At 41.5% G+C, this 18525-nt stretch overlaps 1 protein-coding gene across 3 annotated transcripts in view; it reads right to left on the reverse strand.

Annotated features, from left to right (window-relative positions):
- The window catches only part of LOC134540169 (acetylcholine receptor subunit beta-like), a 105340-nt gene that overhangs the window by 65846 nt on the left and 20969 nt on the right, over positions 1 to 18525 (reverse strand). For all 3 annotated transcript variants that reach the window (XM_063382718.1, XM_063382720.1, XM_063382719.1), the window contains exons 3-6: positions 13821 to 13865; positions 12132 to 12238; positions 6678 to 6885; positions 3875 to 4055 (exon numbers count right to left, since the gene is read on the reverse strand). In XM_063382718.1, coding sequence (XP_063238788.1) covers positions 3875 to 4055; positions 6678 to 6885; positions 12132 to 12238; positions 13821 to 13865 — 541 coding nt within the window. The remainder of the gene's footprint in view (positions 1 to 3874; positions 4056 to 6677; positions 6886 to 12131; positions 12239 to 13820; positions 13866 to 18525) is intronic.

An 18525-nucleotide genomic window follows, 5' to 3' on the forward strand; every position in this document is an offset into this window, starting at 1 on the left:
CACAAACCATGATAGCGGACCTGCACCAGGCACCACGGGATGAAGCATTGGCCAAAAAATTGATTTCTATATTAGTCATATTTATTGGAGGAAAAAAAATACAATCCGATGATATCTCCTTAAAAATTATGATCCTTGAGTAGCTATACAGCGGTTCCAGAGATTTTTTCTACTCTTCATAAGCAATGGGCGAAATAATTTCTGTATATTTGCGGAGAGCGCCTGTCAGTTTCTGAAGTGAAAACACTGTAACAATTGTTTGTACTTTTTACAAGGAAAATCCATGTAACCCTACTGCCAACGATATCACTAGTAAAACACAAGGTAGAGCTTTTTAAAATTGCATATATTACTAAGCCTTGTCTTCAAATTTTACAAGTAATATCATTGGCAACTGGGTTTCCAAGGACTATCTAAAATGATAGTCCTTAGAAACCCATTACACATTTTTTTATAGTGTAGGACGAGCCAAAAATCATGCAATTATATGCAGACCTAACTTCTGACGAGAATGATTTAGCCAAGGCTCAAATATCGTATCCAAAAAAAAATTTGCCAGAGAATATTTGTAATATTTCGGTATTGCGGAAAGTACAATCTTACATGACTCGTGGGAAACCATGTAAATAAGGGAAGGAGAAACTTCGTCAGACTAGTCAGTGATCCTCACTCGGACTCACATGCAGCTGCTGGCCAGTTGGAGGAGACAGATCCGACAGGACAATAGCTGGCAGGTGGAGGTGACAGATCTGAGGGTAAAGCTGCTGGCCAGTAGGAGGTGACAGATCCGACGGGACAATAGCTGGCAGTTGGAGGTGACAGATCTGAGGGTAAAGCTGCTGGCCAGAAGGAGGTGACAGATCCGACGGGACAATAGCTGGCTGTTGGAGGTGACAGATCTGAGGGTAAAGCTGCTGGCCAGTAGGAGGTGACAGATCCGACGGGACAATAGCTGGCAGTTGGAGGTGACAGATCTGAGGGTAAAGCTGCTGGCCAGTAGGAGGTGACAGATCCGACAGGACAATAGCTGGCAGGTGGAGGTGACAGATCTGAGGGTAAAGCTGCTGGCCAGTAGGAGGTGACAGATCCGACGGGACAATAGCTGGCAGTTGGAGGTGACAGATCTGAGGGTAAAGCTGCTGGCCAGTAGGAGGTGACAGATCCGACAGGACAATAGCTGGCAGGTGGAGGTGACAGATCTGAGGGTAAAGCTGCTGGCCAGTAGGAGGTGACAGATCCGACAGGACAATAGCTGGCAGGTGGAGGTGACAGATCTGAGGGTAAAGCTGCTGGCCAGTAGGAGGTGACAGATCCGACGGGACAATAGCTGGCAGTTGGAGGTGACAGATCTGAGGGTAAAGCTGCTGGCCAGTAGGAGGTGACAGATCCGACGGGACAATAGCTGGCAGGTGGAGGTGACAGATCTGAGGGTAAAGCTGCTGGCCAGTAGGAGGTGACAGATCCGACGGGACAATAGCTGGCAGTTGGAGGTGACAGATCTGAGGGTAAAGCTGCTGGCCAGTTGGAGGAGACAGATCCGACAGGACAATAGCTGGCAGGTGGAGGTGACAGATCTGAGGGTAAAGCTGCTGGCCAGTAGGAGGTGACAGATCCGACGGGACAATAGCTGGCAGTTGGAGGTGACAGATCTGAGGGTAAAGCTGCTGGCCAGTAGGAGGTGACAGATCCGACAGGACAATAGCTGGCAGTTGGAGGTGACAGATCTGAGGGTAAAGCTGCTGGCCAGTAGGAGGTGACAGATCCGACGGGACAATAGCTGGCAGGTGGAGGTGACAGATCTGAGGGTAAAGCTGCTGGCCAGTAGGAGGTGACAGATCCGACGGGACAATAGCTGGCAGTTGGAGGTGACTGATCTGAGGGTAAAGCTGCTGGCCAGTTGGAGGAGACAGATCCGACAGGACAATAGCTGGCAGGTGGAGGTGACAGATCTGAGGGTGAAGCTGCTGGCCAGTAGGAGGTGACAGATCCGACGGGACAATAGCTGGCAGTTGGAGGTGACAGATCTGAGGGTAAAGCTGCTGGCCAGTTGGAGGAGACAGATCCGACAGGACAATAGCTGGCAGGTGGAGGTGACAGATCTGAGGGTAAAGCTGCTGGCCAGTAGGAGGTGACAGATCCGACGGGACAATAGCTGGCAGTTGGAGGTGACAGATCTGAGGGTAAAGCTGCTGGCCAGTTGGAGGAGACAGATCCGACAGGACAATAGCTGGCAGGTGGAGGTGACAGATCTGAGGGTAAAGCTGCTGGCCAGTAGGAGGTGACAGATCCGACGGGAGAATAGCTGGCAGTTGGAGGTGACATATCTGAGGGTAAAGCTGCTGGCCAGTAGGAGGTGACAGCTCCGACGGGACAGCTGCTGGCAATCGGAGGTGACAGCTCCGACGGGACAGCTGCTGGCAGTCGGAGGTGACAGCTCCAACGAGACAGCTGCTGGCCAGTCGGAGGTGACAGCTCCAACGGGACATTAGCTGGCAGTTGGAGGTGACAGATCTGAGGGGAAAGCTGCTGGCCAGTCGGAGGTGACAGCTCCGACAGGACAATAGCTGGCAGTTGGAGGTGACAGATCTGAGGGGACAGCTGCTGGCCAGTTGGAGGTGACAGCTTCAACGGGACAGCTGCTGGAAGTCAGAGGTGACAGCTTCGACGGGACAGCTGCTGGGTGTAAGAGGTGACAGCTCCGACGGGACAACTGCTGACAGTTGGAGGTGACAGCTCTGACAGGACAGTTGCTGGATATCAGAGGTGACAGCTCCGACAAGACAGCTGCTGGCCAGTCGGAGGTGACAGCTCCGACGGGACAGCTGCCGGCAGTCGGAGGTGAATGCTCCGACAGGACAGCTGCTGGCAGTAGGAGGTGACAAATCTGACGGGATAGCTGCTGGCAGTAGGTGACAGATCCGACGGGACAGCTGCTGGCAGTAGGAGGTGACAGATCCGACGGGACAGCTGCTGGCAGTAGGAGGTGACAAATCTGACGGGACAGCTGCTGGCAGTAGGAGGTGACAGATCCGACGGGACAGCTGCTGGCAGTAGGAGGTGACAGATCTGATGGGACAGCTGCTGGCCAGTAGGAGGTGACAGATCCGACGGGACAGCTGCTGGCTGTTGGAAGTGACAGATCTGACGGGACAGCTGCTGGGTGTCAGAGGTGACAGCTCTGACGGGACAGCTGCTGGCCAGTCGGAGGTGACAGCTCCGACGGGACAGCTGCTGGCAGTCGGAGGTGAATGCTCCGACAGGACAGTTGCTGGCAGTAGGAGGTGACAAATCTGACGGGACAGCTGCTGGCAGAAGGTGACAGATCCGACGGGACAGCTGCTGGCAGTAGGAGGTGACAGATCCGACGGGACAGCTGCTGGCAGTAGGAGGTGACAAATCTGACGGGACAGCTGCTGGCAGTAGGTGACAGATCCGACGGGACAGCTGCTGGCAGTAGGAGGTGACAGATCCGACGGGACAGCTGCTGGCAGTAGGAGGTGACAGATCCGACGGGACAGCTGCTGGCAGTAGGAGGTGACAAATCTGACGGGACAGCTGCTGGCAGTAGGTGACAGATCCGACGGGACAGCTGCTGGCAGTAGGAGGTGACAAATCTGACGGGACAGCTGCTGGCAGTAGGTGACAGATCCGACGGGACAGCGGCTGGCAGTAGGAGGTGACAAATCTGACGGGACAGCTGCTGGCAGTAGGTGACAGATCCGACGGGACAGCTGCTGGCCAGTAGGAGGTGACAGATCTGACGGTACAGCTACTGGCAGTCGGAGGTGACAGATCCGTCGGGACAGCTGCTGGCCAGTAGGAGGTGACAGCTCCGACGGGACAGCTGCCGGCAGGCGGAGCAGCCAGAACTCACCCACGATGGGGCCCGAGACCAGGGCCAGGTGCTGGGCCGGTTGTCTCTGGATGGACAGCTCGATCACTGCCAGCGAGTGGCTGTCGTTCGCGCAGCGCGAGGAGCGGTACGTGTCTAGGTGCGCCGCCATGTTGGTCACAGCCCACGCTGGCTTGCTACTGCTGCTGTCCGTGTAGTCGACCTGTGGGAGACACAGCGCTCAGGTGCGCCCGCACACAACAACAAGCATGGCGAACTGCAAACATTCCAACAAACCACTGACCGTTCGCAGGCTTTCACGGCCATTGTCTGATGTAGCTTGGCTTCTGGGGTGCAGCCGTGTCCTTGGCAAATAATTATTCACCGACCTTTCGGGTCGACATTGCAGTCGCCATCATCAGGGTGCAGTTACCTACCCAGAAGCCAAGCTACTTCAAAGGACTGACCGTTTATACTATTAGTAGAGACCGGAAAAATTCGCGAATTATTTTCGCGATAGGCTAAAATACAAATAGTTATACCTCAGTGCTGCCTCTGCTATTGGCTCACAACTCACTTGGATGACTCTGGGCCAATGAGAAACACCCGACCAAAGCTTTATCGAATCTCAGGCTGCTACGTTGGGACGTCTCACAAGACAGCAGCCAATGAGTGGGTGACATTTGACCGAGAGTACGTAGAACTGTCGAGTTTATCCTGCAGGTCATTCAACCCGCGAATTTTTCCTGTCCCTAACTTTTAGTTATTCCTTATTCTCCTGTCCTGAATGTTTCACTTTAAATTACGCTGTGATCCAATATCTCCGTCTTACGCTATCAGCTGTAAATAAGTTTTCATTAAAAAATTATAAAGCGGCCCGTGGTGAAAGCTCTGAGAAGAATGTGCAGGTAAAAGATTATAGAATCCTTCTGGATAGGATTAACAAAATAGCAGTTACCAAGCCTCTGTACCATCCGGGAGTTTAATTAATTTTCTGCATTGTGTAAACTGTTTAGACGGACTATTGGTTTGGGTAAGTGGCTGTTTTAAGCTGTGCAATAATTTTTTTTTTTTCATTATAATGGTTCTTGATGTGTTTTGTACTGCCCTGACATGATGCTTTGTCTCTTATCTTATTTAGCGCAGAAGTCACTCACTACAGTCACTTGTCAAAGCGAAGCAAATCAAAAGTTATATATTCCTACTGGTGAATGAGAAGTGGCAAACCTGTACACTCATGCATTTTACTTGAGTACGAAAGTAAAAAAATAATAATAAAGTGAACACGAATTTACACTTGTAGCGGACATTGAAGAAAAGGTTGTGATGAATAATTCATATACTATTTTAACAACACGTTTATAGCTTCAAATTGTCATATTTTGCTTGCATTTGTAACAAATTTATATATCTATGAAAAATCTTTTAAATTCAATATTAGTTCAAACAGTGATTTAACGATACAAGTATAAAGACAGCAATTTAAAATACGCTATAATGAATCTACTTTTGAAAACAAATTCCAAAAATTTCCCTTGATGATATTATGAATATTTTTTGTATGATTACAATGGGCTTGACAAAGAAAGATAGTGGCTAGTAGAACTGTTATATGACGTACATCTTGTATTTATTAGTTAGCACTATCGGTGATCGTTCACACGACAAAGTTTAAATAATTCGCGAACTGATGTAATTATTATGACAAATGTAGTGCCCGCGTGACGATATGTCATTTACTTCAAACGGGTATTCATTCACGTCGGCCCCTAGATAAAAAATTATATTGTACCATGGTAAAAAAGCTTTACCATATGTGTTAATTTCTTGTTACGCCTAAAGTTAAAATAAACTACTGAATAATGACAATTTACTATTATATAAAAAATACTACATTTTATAAAGATGTATAGATTAGGCTACTATAAATGTACTAGCCCCTTTCTTGGCTTCGGGAAACCAGTGTTTTTGCTCATAATTTTAAATACTTTTAAATATAAATATCGTAAATTATCTAAGGAATATTTTCTTTTAATATTATAAATATTTTCGGCGGTAATTGGAAACAAAAAGACAGTTGATATTTCAACCCTTGCATTAAATTATTGTAGTTATCGCGTGGTATAAAGTTTTGAATGTATGCAGCCTTCATCGTTAAAATCTTAATTTTTGGCTTATTTGTTCGCAAGAAAATAAAATCAGAATTTCCCAATAAAAAAACCTTAGATATCTGATTTGTTCGTAGTTTTGGGACGGGCAAATTTTTACTCATTTGTTAGGAATGTTCTAAACGAAAAGTTGTATAGGATAAAAGTTACATACAGGCATAAAATACTTGTTTGAATTATAAAATACCTGTTTGCCAATTATTGAGGTTGTATGTGTTTGAATGACATGATGAACAACACGAGGTAGTAATGTTCGCAGGCTTTCACGGCCATTGTCCGAAGCAGCTTGGCTTCTGGGTTGTAGCCGCGTCCTTGGCGAATAATTCACCGACGTTTCAGTCGACATTGCAGTCGCCATCATCAGGGAGCAGTTATCTACTGTAGGTAGGATGATGGCAACTGCAATGTGTCGGTGAATTATTCGTAGAGACCTGAAAAATTCGCGGGTTCATTTCGCGATAGGCTAGCCTTTCTTGCTGCTTCAGTGATTGGACCACAGTTTATCTGAAGGACTCTGGACCAATGGGAAACGTTCGACAGAAGAAGTATCGAATCACAAGCTTCCCAGTCAACACGTGTCACGAGTTAGTAGAGGATCATGGAGCCTATCCTAGAGGTTTATTCGCCAAGGACTCGGCCACAGCCCAGAGTGGGGGGAGGCGGGAGGCGGGAGGCACCATCTCGGAGACGCTGAACACGAGGTCCCTCGCTGACAGCCGCAGCGAGCCCAGCTGCAGGCGGCAGGTCTGCAGGTCCCAGGGCCAGCTCCGGAGGTCGCCCGGGCAGAGAGCGGAGAACCGGCCGGCGTACGAGCAGAACAGGTCTCCGCTGGACCGCAGGCGACACCTGCTGAGCCGCTGCGGCCCGTGGCCCGACTCGGAGGCGCTGTCGCACAGACCACACACCACAGCCTCGCACGATCCTGGGACCACGATCTGGTGGTACTGGGCCACGTTAACACGGGTCCGCGTGATCGGGAACTCTCGGCCATGCTCGGCCACTTCCGTCTTCTAGTCCGCATTCCCGCCTGACAGGTGCTGACTGGCGGCGGAGTGAGTGGTCAGTGCAACCACTCACCACCAGGGGCGCTTGCGTCCATGGTCACTAAGTCCAGTACTGGACAAACAGCAAAGCGGACCACGAGTCCAAGTGCCCAACCCCCGCATGGGAGACTCTTTTCTACTCTGTCCAACACTTCATCCAGACCATTCTCTGTCTCCTGTCAATTCCTACACGTAATGCATGCCAATTTGCATCCCGCATGAATGTGCCCAGGGTTTTCCCTGTGTCTATGCAGGTTTTACCTGGGCCCAACCTATCTCTAGTTATAGTCTAGATTTAAGAGTGAGGGGAGTTAGTCATGGCGCCAATCGTTGCCATGGCTGGCCAATCCCCTCCTAGCACATGATGCATGTGACCCTCTCCTTGCATGGCTAATCCCAGCATGACTAGGCGTATAGGCTTCGGCCTGAGACGCACCTAGGTCCCTCCCTAACCCGGACCCCTCCAAAATACACTTAGTTTTAGTTAGGTTAGGGAAAAAAAAAATCCGCCTGACAGTTCATGTACCAGTTGTGTTAGTTAGTGTCTCCTGCAAGGCATGCTGTCACTGTGCTGTGTACAGCAATATGTTGTTTTGTTTTTTTGACGTGATAACGTCTTATAAATCGATGAACACCGGCTGCACGCACGAAAAAGCATGACTCATTTGTCACGTTCCGCCTGAGCCGAGCGTGAAAGAACCGGCCAACCACCGGGTGAGGAAAAAATCTTCTATGATATCAAACAGGTTAAGGCGGGCTTTTTAAAAGCAGCAATTTAAAAAAAATTGATTAATTTGTCCAATTTTGTCATTTCAATTTAACATATTTATTGACATTGATTTGATTTCAGTTTATTTCTATAACTAATTGTTTGTGATTATATTTAAACAAATTATTTAAAATTAAATTTGCAAAAACTGTAAATAATATTTGAAAATTGAAAAGTATGCAATTTTTCATCAATGTTTTCTTATGACGTTATCCCGTAAAATTATCGTCCGTAAACCGACTTTACAGACAACCCCTTTTTTAAGTGAAAACTTATATAGGATGGTTGGTATAGGGAGTAAATTCACGTATGTCGTCATCGACATGGTCACGTGATGTGTTAACGATACCATTATATCCGTTCCTATTAATGTTCAAATTGTGTTTTTTTTTTATATTTTTAATATTTTATATTTTACTGTGCAGTAAGAAGTGAGTATAAAATATAATAAATATTCTCATATGAATATATAGTTTGAATAACGAAGAAAACGGAGTCTTTGTAGCAATATAACCTAAAAATTAAGAACATTTTTATTATTTTTTTTAATACCTACAATTACTATGCAATGCGTATTTTATAGTAATTTAGGAGTCGTTTTACTAACGTGATAAAACAAATTTGTTGTGTGATAATATTTTTTTTGTAAAAATTGCAATAACAGTCTAATTTTTATCAAAATATATTTTCTTATGTTACACAATTATATTTTACAAAGTAACTATTTCTTATTACAAATTATATTTGTATTTTCTTAATTCTATTATTAATATTACTAATAGTTACTTTGATTAACAAGTTTTAGTTTGAGATCAAACAATTAATTTGGATGTCCAAAAATAACAACAGTTTGTTTATAGTTTTAAGTTTTCACTTCTGTCAGCAGTCCTCATGACTGCTTTGAAATTTTTTTTTTTTTTTTTTCATTTGTTGCTGTGTGCCATGTTATCTCTCGGAGTGCGGCATGTGGTTGGAGTAATTTCGTGAATGGTACGGAAGTTAAGGAACGGAAATGTGAAACAACTACGGTGCTGCCATCTGTGGCGGATGGGGCGAACCAAAGTTCACAAAGACAAAGGGAAAACTTTATATTATGAAATGTTTAATTAAGTTTAACAAGATGGGCAGTTAATAATGTTCGCAGGCTTTCACGGTCATTGTCTGAAATAGCTTGGCTTCTGAGGTTCTAGTCGTGTCCTTGGCAAATAATTCACCGACGTTTCGGTCGACATCATAGTCGCCTTCATCAGGGAGCAGTAGGTAACTGTTCCCTGATGATGCCGACTGCGATGTTGACCGAAACGTCGGCGAATTATTCGCCAAGGTCACGGCTACAACCCAGAAGCCAAGCTTCTTAAGATGGGCAGTATTTTAATAAAATTATTTTTCCAAAATCAGGTCTAAAGTCGAGGTTTGGTATGTTTTTCAAGTGCCTGCAACCGCAGCGAATTCAAGCGGCGGGTGCGGAAACTACGCGTGATTCACGACAATAAATTTAGTTGAAAACACAATTTGCGTATATTTATCACGCTTGGCATTGTTTTAAAAATTCTACGTTAAATTTATTGTTCCAGTTTCGTATCATAAATGGATTTGCAACAAGAGTACACATGAATTTGCTCGTTACCCAGGTCAGATGTTATACATCACTGGTTAGCACTGAAAGAATCACTCACATTTTTTGTCTAATACTATCATAAAAATTTCTTTATGTTAGTGCTTTTGAGGACTCATTAAAATTATTGAACTACTTTAAAATTACTGATAAATGTGAGAATTTGAATCCACAACGCTCTTTTTACAATAAATATGCTTATGACTGTGCGGTCACATTCAGTCAGTTGATTTCTGAAAGCAACAGTACATTTATATTATCAAGTATGAGCGTATGTCTATGTGGAAATAATTATTAAGAAAAATAAGGGTTCACATATGTATATGAACTCTAAAAAGCATTTAGAAAGAGAAAACATATATATAAATACATAGTTTTTATTTAGCACAAAGGCATCTACCGCTGTATATATTTTACTTTATATAATGGCCAAATTATTATTGCAAATACTTCTGGTAGTAAAATATATTATGGCCAAATTATTATTGCAAATACTTCAGGTAGTAAAATCATTAATTATTTAATGCATAAATAACAAAGTTAGCTCTACTAGTACATTATATGTGTTGCGGGTGTGGCCTAGAGGGTAGGGTGTTTACACGTGCATAATAAGTGCAAATTTTTCCATTTGTTTCCACACAGGTATTTCCTCTCAATCTGACCTGCATGTCTTCCTCTCCTTGCCTTGGGGGAGGGGGGGGGGTCACGTGATAGTTTATAGACACTCCCCCCCCCCACCCACCTTGCCCTGTTGCGTGTAACGTTGCCAAGTTTCCAGTGGTTAATATAATATTCGGTGAATAAAACACTATGGGCTCTCGTTTAAAAAAAATCTTACTATAAATATGTCACTATCATTTTATTACTGGCCAGTACAAATGACATCATACGAATGATACTTTAAGTTTTAATGAACAGTAATGACTATAACTGGTAAGAGAAAGCATAATTTATAATTGTTGTGAATGAGCCTTGATAAGAACCAACATAAAGCAATGTTTTACGATATAGTAGCAAATCACGAAAAAAAATATTTGTCTACTTATTAGCATTAGAAGTTATACTTACTTGGCATAGTAAAAGAACTAACTAACTTGAAATTCAAACACTCATAATCATGCATTGAAAGTTGATTGTTATTACTGTTGGCTCATGTCTCCGATGGATTCCAAGAATAAATCAATGGTTTGTAAATAGAAAATATTATTAATTACCCAATTGTAAACGTCTATATATACGATCACAATTGTACTTTCAACACCAGATCCAACCATAGATTTGAAAGTTTAGAGTTGCAAATTACAAGTTTCGAAATTATGTGAGAGTAGGCAAAAGTTTGCAAAAGTATGAGACAGTAGGTAAATGTTTTTTACAAATGTATTTGAAAGTATATGAAATCATAGGCTGTTGCAGGCATCAGTAACCTGGTGCCATCGGCAGGGCTGAATTTTATCTCCTTGGAAAGGGTACTCTTCTTACTTTTGGTGACGGTAGTGTAGCTGGGTAGAAACTGGTAAGGTACCCTTTCCGATTTCTTAAAATGCATATTATTTTCTGCTTTAAAATCCTGAAAGTTATCCCCATGGAAAGGTTTGAGACATGGTTGAGCTCGCTCATAAAATCCTGAAAGATATCCCCTCTGGAAACATATCCCAAAATGGCTGCCAGACACGTGATGTATCGATACAGGCCAGGTGAAATAATGGCATGAAGTAAACACATCAGTAAAAAGACCTTATTTAAAATTTTACATTTGATAAATGTTAATTTATTAGCTCCCTATAACGTTTAATAGAGGTTAGGTTATGTTAGGTTAGGTTAGATTAGGTTAGGTAAGGTAAGGTAAGGTATTCTGTGGACAATCCCTACCAGCGCTACCTAGTATGAAACTGAGGAACTAGGTTCTTGTATCGATACATTACTTGTCTGGCAGCCATTTTGGCATATGTTTCCAGAGGGGATAACTTTCGGATTTTAAAGCAAAAAATAATATGCATTTCAATAAATTAGAAAGGGTACCTTTCCAGTTAATTTTCTGCTGTGTCATTGTACAGAAAATCCTGAAAGGTACCCTTTGCGAGGGGATACCTTTCCAGTGCATATTTACATTAAAACTGAAACATTTTAATAAATCGGAATGGGTACCTTTCCAGTTTATACCCAGCTACACTACCGCCACGAAAAGTACCTATGAAAAGTACCTTTCCAAGGGGATACAATTCTATCGTCCCACGCCATCGAGCTATATTCGTGTATGGCGCCACTGAGCAATCACTAGGGACCGGAAAAATTCGCGGGTTCAATGACCTCCAGGATGAACTCCATAGTTCTACGTACACTCGGTCAAATAGCACCCACTCATTGGCTGCTGTCTTTTGAGACGTCCCAACTTAGCAGCCTGAGATTCAATAAAGTTTTGGTCGGGTGTTCCTCATTGGCCCAGAGTCATCCAGGTGAGTTGTGAGCCAATAGCAGAGGCAGCACTGAGGTATAACTATTTGTATTTTAGCCTATCGCAAAATGATTTCGCGAATTTTTCCGGTCTCTAGCAATCACTCACCGGCTATTTCTGTCAATCTTTCTTTTCCTCCTCCAGGCCAGCGTTATAAAGTAACGTAAATGTGCCTCTCAGTGTTCACACGCCACTCACAATAACAGCTCACGTTCCTGTGGAGAAGAGGGTTTAGTTCCAGTGTCTACTCACGCGTTCAGCAGATAGATGTCCGGAGTCCAGACCGAGTCGGTGTTGACGAGCAGGGTCTCGGGTTCATGCCCGGTGGTGTTCCACATCAAGCGCTCATCACGCCACCGCTGCAACACACCACACAGCTCGGCTCGTGTGCGTGCTGTCCTGCGCTTCTTAGTGTGCCTCGAATGATTACACGCTTAGTGTATATCTGTTAAAATATGCATATGCATGAACATATATGTGTGCTAGGCATAATTTTATTTTTAATATGCAAACATACGTCTTCATTTTTTTACAGAGCTGGAGTCTCGATACTTCAGGTGTATTTCTCTGTGTGCTCCTGGTTATTTTTACATTATTTTGCCTTGGACTTGTGTGACGTTATATTCAAAGCATACGGAATGTTTTTTATTAAAAAAAATTGTTATAATTTCTATTTATTAATTTTAAATTTTTCCCAAAACATTTGATGAATATTACAGATTTTCAAGAAGTCAGTCATAACGAATATAACATCGAAGAAATCACAATTCAAATTGGCGAAAAGTTCTATAAACCAAGATGGCGGGAAGTAAAAAGGCTGATGTGACATAATTCAAAATTTCAAAATCAAAGATGGCGGAATCCAGGATGCCGCCATGTTCAAGATCAAATGCAAAGGTCAAAGGTCAAAGGTCATCTAAAATGACCGCTGTGACGTCAAAATCCAATATGACTGTAACGCCATAGGCGTACCCAGGATTTTGTTTCGGGGGGGGGGGGGGGGTTCTTCCAGATATTTCTCGGGCGGAAGGGGGGGGGGGGTTGGGGAAGGGGGCTTCTGTTTTTTTAAGAAAAACTCCATAAACACCAAAAAATAATTGTTTATAATAAACTTTTTTAAGACTCCAAACGTTTTACAGAAGAATTCTTCTATTATTATTATTATTATTATTATTATTTTTGGCAAATTCCGTAACCACATTCTCCGGGTCGATGTGGATGTTGTAGTGGACATTCAGTAAGGCCAATCCATTCAGTCTGTCCTGAGATATGGTGTTCCGCAGATAGGATTTTAATCTTCTTAAGCAAGAAAATGTCCTCTCCAGAGTTGCAGTTGAGACGGGAATGGTCGTCAAGTCTTTTCGGGGGGGGGGGGGGGTTTCAACCCCCAAACCCCCCCCCCCCTGGGTACGCCTATGCTGTAACCTCCTTGCCTCCTCACCCTGAAAATTGATATACTACATATACCTACAGCTACGGGACTACCTAGATGAAGGAAGACTTGAACCATTCGATTTACATTCGGTAGAGACCTGAAAAATTCGCGGGATCATTTCGCGATAGGCTAGAATCCAAATACATTTGCCTTCCTTGCTGCTTCAGTCATTGGGCCACAGTTTATCTGAAAGACTCTGGACCAATGGAAAACGTTCGACAGAAGAAGTATCGAATCACAAGCTTCCCAGCTAACACGTGTCACGAGTTAGTAGCCAATCAGCAGGTGTAATCTGCACAAGTACATAGATGATCATGGAGTCTATCCTAGAGGTCATTGAAGACGCTAATATTTCCGGTCCCTAACACTCGGTGCTCAGAGGTTTGGTCTGAACCAAGCTCATTTATTTGTGTGCTCTGGAAAAGAACACATTGCATCCAGTCTAACAACCGACAATAGTGTTTAATTTATTTTAAATAATTAATTCAATTCCCGGTTAAACTTACCAAAAAAACGTAGCTTCTCACATTTAGCACGCCATCGTTCTCGAACTGCAACAAACAAACAAGAAGTAAACATAAAGAACTGCTTTCATTCGAGCTTTTAGAACTTTGAGTTCGTTGACAGGACTTAAAAATATTTTAATACAATGCAGATATACCTAATAGTTTATAAGTTATAACTATACAAGAAAGTAGTTGAAATTATACATTGGGCACTGACTCTGTTCTCATTTCAACCACTCCGAGCGCCTGGGTTTGACCTTAGATCTGTTACAGAAGAGAGACGGGTACAGGGAAAATACATCTCGGTTTCAAAGAATTTAGGCGCAACCAATTGTCTAATTTTGAATATTGAAATTTTTTAAGTGGGTGGTATACTAAATTATTTTTCTTCTAATATTTCGAGTTTTCCACAAGATTTTATATAAATTTATAATATAGACATGTTTAATTGTATATAAATTTTATAACCATGCAAGTATTTATTTTATTGTTTCTATTAACTTAAAAGCAAATTGTTATGTCAATCGTAGCATGAACTAAAAGGTGGTATAGGCTACATTTTTGGAGTGAAAGGGTTTATGCCCCCTTATCTTGAATTTTCTAATTGTTATAATCATAGTTTTGAAATATCTATCCCAGATTTTGTCATGTCAAGGCATAAACCTTCTTCACCCCGTTGCAAACAAATATTTAATAAAAGGCTTGGGTAAGTAAAAACCGCGAGGATAGAACTTATTTTGCTCGGGCGGATACAACTATTATAATAATCAACACCAGTTCACAAGTGTTGACTTCAGCAAGTAGCCAAAGCTTAGTAATATGCCATGTCAAACCAAACCTTTAGCGCTTAAACTTTCTTCAAGAAATATCATAATATTTGTAATTGCAAGTTGGAAAGGCCCCTCTTAACCGATCGTATGTAGTCTTCGTATTCAAATCTTTTTTTTTTGACATGACAACGTCTAATAAATCGATGAAGGCTGGCTGCACGCACGAAATTGTCCCACTACGGATGTCCCACTACGGATGTCCCACTACGGATGTGTTTACGCATGCGTGGCATCTCTCTGGTATGTTGCGGACGGTACAGAGAACTCGGCCGGCACGTGGCGGCGTACTGGTTCGAGGTTATTGTTGTGCACCGCGCCACGGGAGTATATTCGCAAGGAAATGGCGTTCTTACAAGTAAGTATTATTTTAATTACTAGTGTAAATCAGTATATTTAAACAGTGTTGTATGAGTATTGTTTTAGCTGTTTAACTAAATATTTATTGCTGCTATGATACTTTTCACGCTTTAGTTTGACATTGGTAATTATTTGTCGTGAGTTATTATTTGATCAACTAAATCACACACCGTATTATAGTTATGAGCCCACGATCGTGTAAATATTTCGAGTCCAACAGAGAATATGCTAGTTAAAAGAAATTCAAACTAATATCGTGCGTTGAATGTTATTAATTTATACCATCTGAAACGATCATTCTCAAAATGGACTCGTGGTCATGTGGTTAGCGTGGATGACTGCTATTCCAAAGGTTATCGGTTTGAATCTCGGCAGCTGCGAATTTTTTTGTACTTGTAAAAATAAATACGTCGCACGCAACATTTCAAAAGTAATAAATATATTTGAATTAATGAATGCAAATAAAAGTAAATTTATTAATTAAATTGTACATTTCATTTCACTCCTATGTATCCATACTAAATAGTGATAATTCAATAAAATTTATTCAATTTTATTCATAAAATTATGCAGAGGTAGATTTTATCATAAAAAACATAGAAAAATTTTAAAAAAAATCTTCCTCAAAGTATATAATATTTTTAATGCCTAAATGTTTTGCTTGAAAAAACCTATTACGGCTGTCTCAGGCCGAATATGACATTTCCTTTTCTTCTGGATCAATCATTTCATCAATGTTTTGTTATGACGTTATCACGTTAAACTATCATCCGTAAACCGACTTTACAGACAACCAATATTTTGACGTGACAACGTCTAATAAATAGATGAACGCCGGCTTCACGCACGAAAGATTCCCGTTACGTACATTTTCCCGTTACGCTGTGTCCCGTTACGATCATTGTACGCTTGCGCCGCATCTATCTCTCTTCCACTCGATTGGAACAACCATCGATTTGACTTTTTTGAGGCACAATAAAACTTGAAACACTCCCATTCGTTTCCTACTTTTCCTATCATCGTCCAATTCTTAACAGAATAACACAGATTGGAAGAAGTAAAAAAGCAAACATGTATAAAATTTATGGTTAAAATAATCCCTTCGTTAAAGTAATAAACATATTTGAATTGAGTGCAAATAAAAGAAAATTTATCAATTCAATTGTAGATTTCATTTCACTTCTTCTTTGTATCCATACGAAATAGTGATAATTCAATAAAAATAATTCAATTATGCAATCATTTCATCAATGTTTTGTTATGAATTTGTCATGTTAAATTATCGTCCGTAAACCGACTTTACAGACAACCAATTTTTTTTTATCATTTATAATTAACAGAAAAAAAAAGGGTTTAAATAAAATATATAAACCTTAGTTTTACAGAGTTTTTGAAAAACGTAATTTTTATTTATTAATGATATGCTAAATATGAAAACAAAAATTCGCTTTAAGTTCAAAAAACATTAAATAAAGACTTATTGAGTAGAAAAAAACCCTTTTATAGACGATTAAATATATTTTTCCTTAAAATGAAATTTTAAGTCAAGGCCAAAAAAATGAAATATGAGAGAAAATAATTTATGTCACTACCCTCTTAAAGCATATTCCACATTCAATGTCGTTCTGAGAAATGTTTTACTAATGAAAAGAGTCAAACCTAAGATCTATCCGGATACCTGTGCCACTTTTAGGTAATTTCATGGCACGTTTTAAATTTTTTAATTTACTTAAGATATTTAAGTTTTATTTTATATTTATTGAAGGGTGTTTTTATATCAATATATTTATATAGTTTTCCCTCGCCTTTTGGCTCGACATCTAAAACATCATGTAGCATCTTGCAGTCGTCATTTTTTTTTTTTGGGCCTCATGACTGCGCGGCCGGGAACTCTTAGTAGGCTCAGAGTTTACGGTACTGTTAATATTCTACAGGGTCACAGTGCACTATTCGAAATTTCACTTTTCGCATGCCGTCGAATCTGTATCGCCGCTCAAGAGTCCGGCAAAATCACTCGTCCGGCATGGTCGTTGTCCTGCGTGCCGGACTATAGTCCCTTCACTGCACAAGCTGTGGCCAAGGGCTACCTTGAGATCGCTGACAGTAGCTACAGTATTACCTAATGAGCAAAGATTACAATTCATAAGCCCACACACATATTCAATAAGCTATTGCAATCGACACCTTATTGCAGTCATCACACCAGGCACAAAAACAGATAAATATTTTCAGCACATACCCTGCAAGACTATCAAACTGTGGGTGGTATAACTGCTAAAAATTAAGTCCCAACGAAAATTACATTGAGAGTATTTAACCAGAAGTGCAATGGAAATGTAATCTAGGTCAAACATTGCAATGTAATTACACTAATTAAAAAAAAAATGGCATTGCTTTCCAATAGTAATAAAAATATATTTAATTTTGTACGATAAAAATGTGATATGTGTATCAAAGTAACATATTTTTTGAAAATTTGACCTTTGGCCTGGCTTTACGTAGCAAGCAGGAAGCTACATATATAAATTTATATATTCAAATATATAAAAGGAAAACACCACTCTGTGACTCACTGACTCACTGATTCACTGACTCACACATGCAAATTCTCCGAAACTACTGCACCAACAGACTTGAAATTTAGCTCGTACATTCCTTTATATATTTTGCTACATGGACAACAGTTGTGAACGGATAACAACGAAACTCAGCTACCGAATGAGGTTGCAGGGCGCTAAAAATAAAATAGGCTAACGCATTATTTCGAAAAAAAAATCTACAAACTTTAAAGCTGTTGCTTCCTTCGTCTCCATGGCATTCTAGTGTATGCAAATGCTTACTTGGCTAAGAGAAGCCTCCTCCCGTGGCTTGGACGCGCCACGCTAGCAGGTAACTAGTGTTGAGGAGACGTGAGGGTCAGGGGATGAAAGGGGTTAAGAGCGGGTGGAGGGCTCACTCACGTAGTGGACGGCGGTGACCTCCATCATGATAATGTTACAGCGCTGCTGTAACAGTGGATCTTTTAGTTTCACAAGGACATGAGGAATGAACTGAAACAAGGTGTGATTCCGTCGGAATATAATTACTCCATATTTATTTAAATGTTGAAACTTATAACAGTAGAATGAGAGACAAGGGTATAAGAGGTTAAAGTATAATTCCAATTACATAATTAAAAGAGCTCTCGCATATGTTAAAAATACGGGCCGGCCCTAAATTAATTATTAAAGGTTTCACTTAATATAAATAAACAAACTCAATTAAATTTTTAAAAAATACAAAGCGGCATAAACAGTCCCAATTAAAATGGTGAAAGTCCAGAACGAAAGTTGATATAGTTCTTATTTCTTTGAACGTAGTAATATAAATGTTATTCCAAAAGGTTCATAAATACTGTAGGACCGGAGGTCTGATGCTCGCTGGCCGGAGTCCAGCAGTAACATGGCGTCAGGGCGCCTGTTTGTTGGAGAGGGAGTGTGCGAAATGCGGCTAGGTCCGCACCCGGCACTTGGACCTGT

This window comes from Bacillus rossius, chromosome 16, assembly GCF_032445375.1.
Source record: "Bacillus rossius redtenbacheri isolate Brsri chromosome 16, Brsri_v3, whole genome shotgun sequence".
In the NCBI taxonomy this organism is placed as follows: domain Eukaryota; kingdom Metazoa; phylum Arthropoda; class Insecta; order Phasmatodea; family Bacillidae; genus Bacillus; species Bacillus rossius.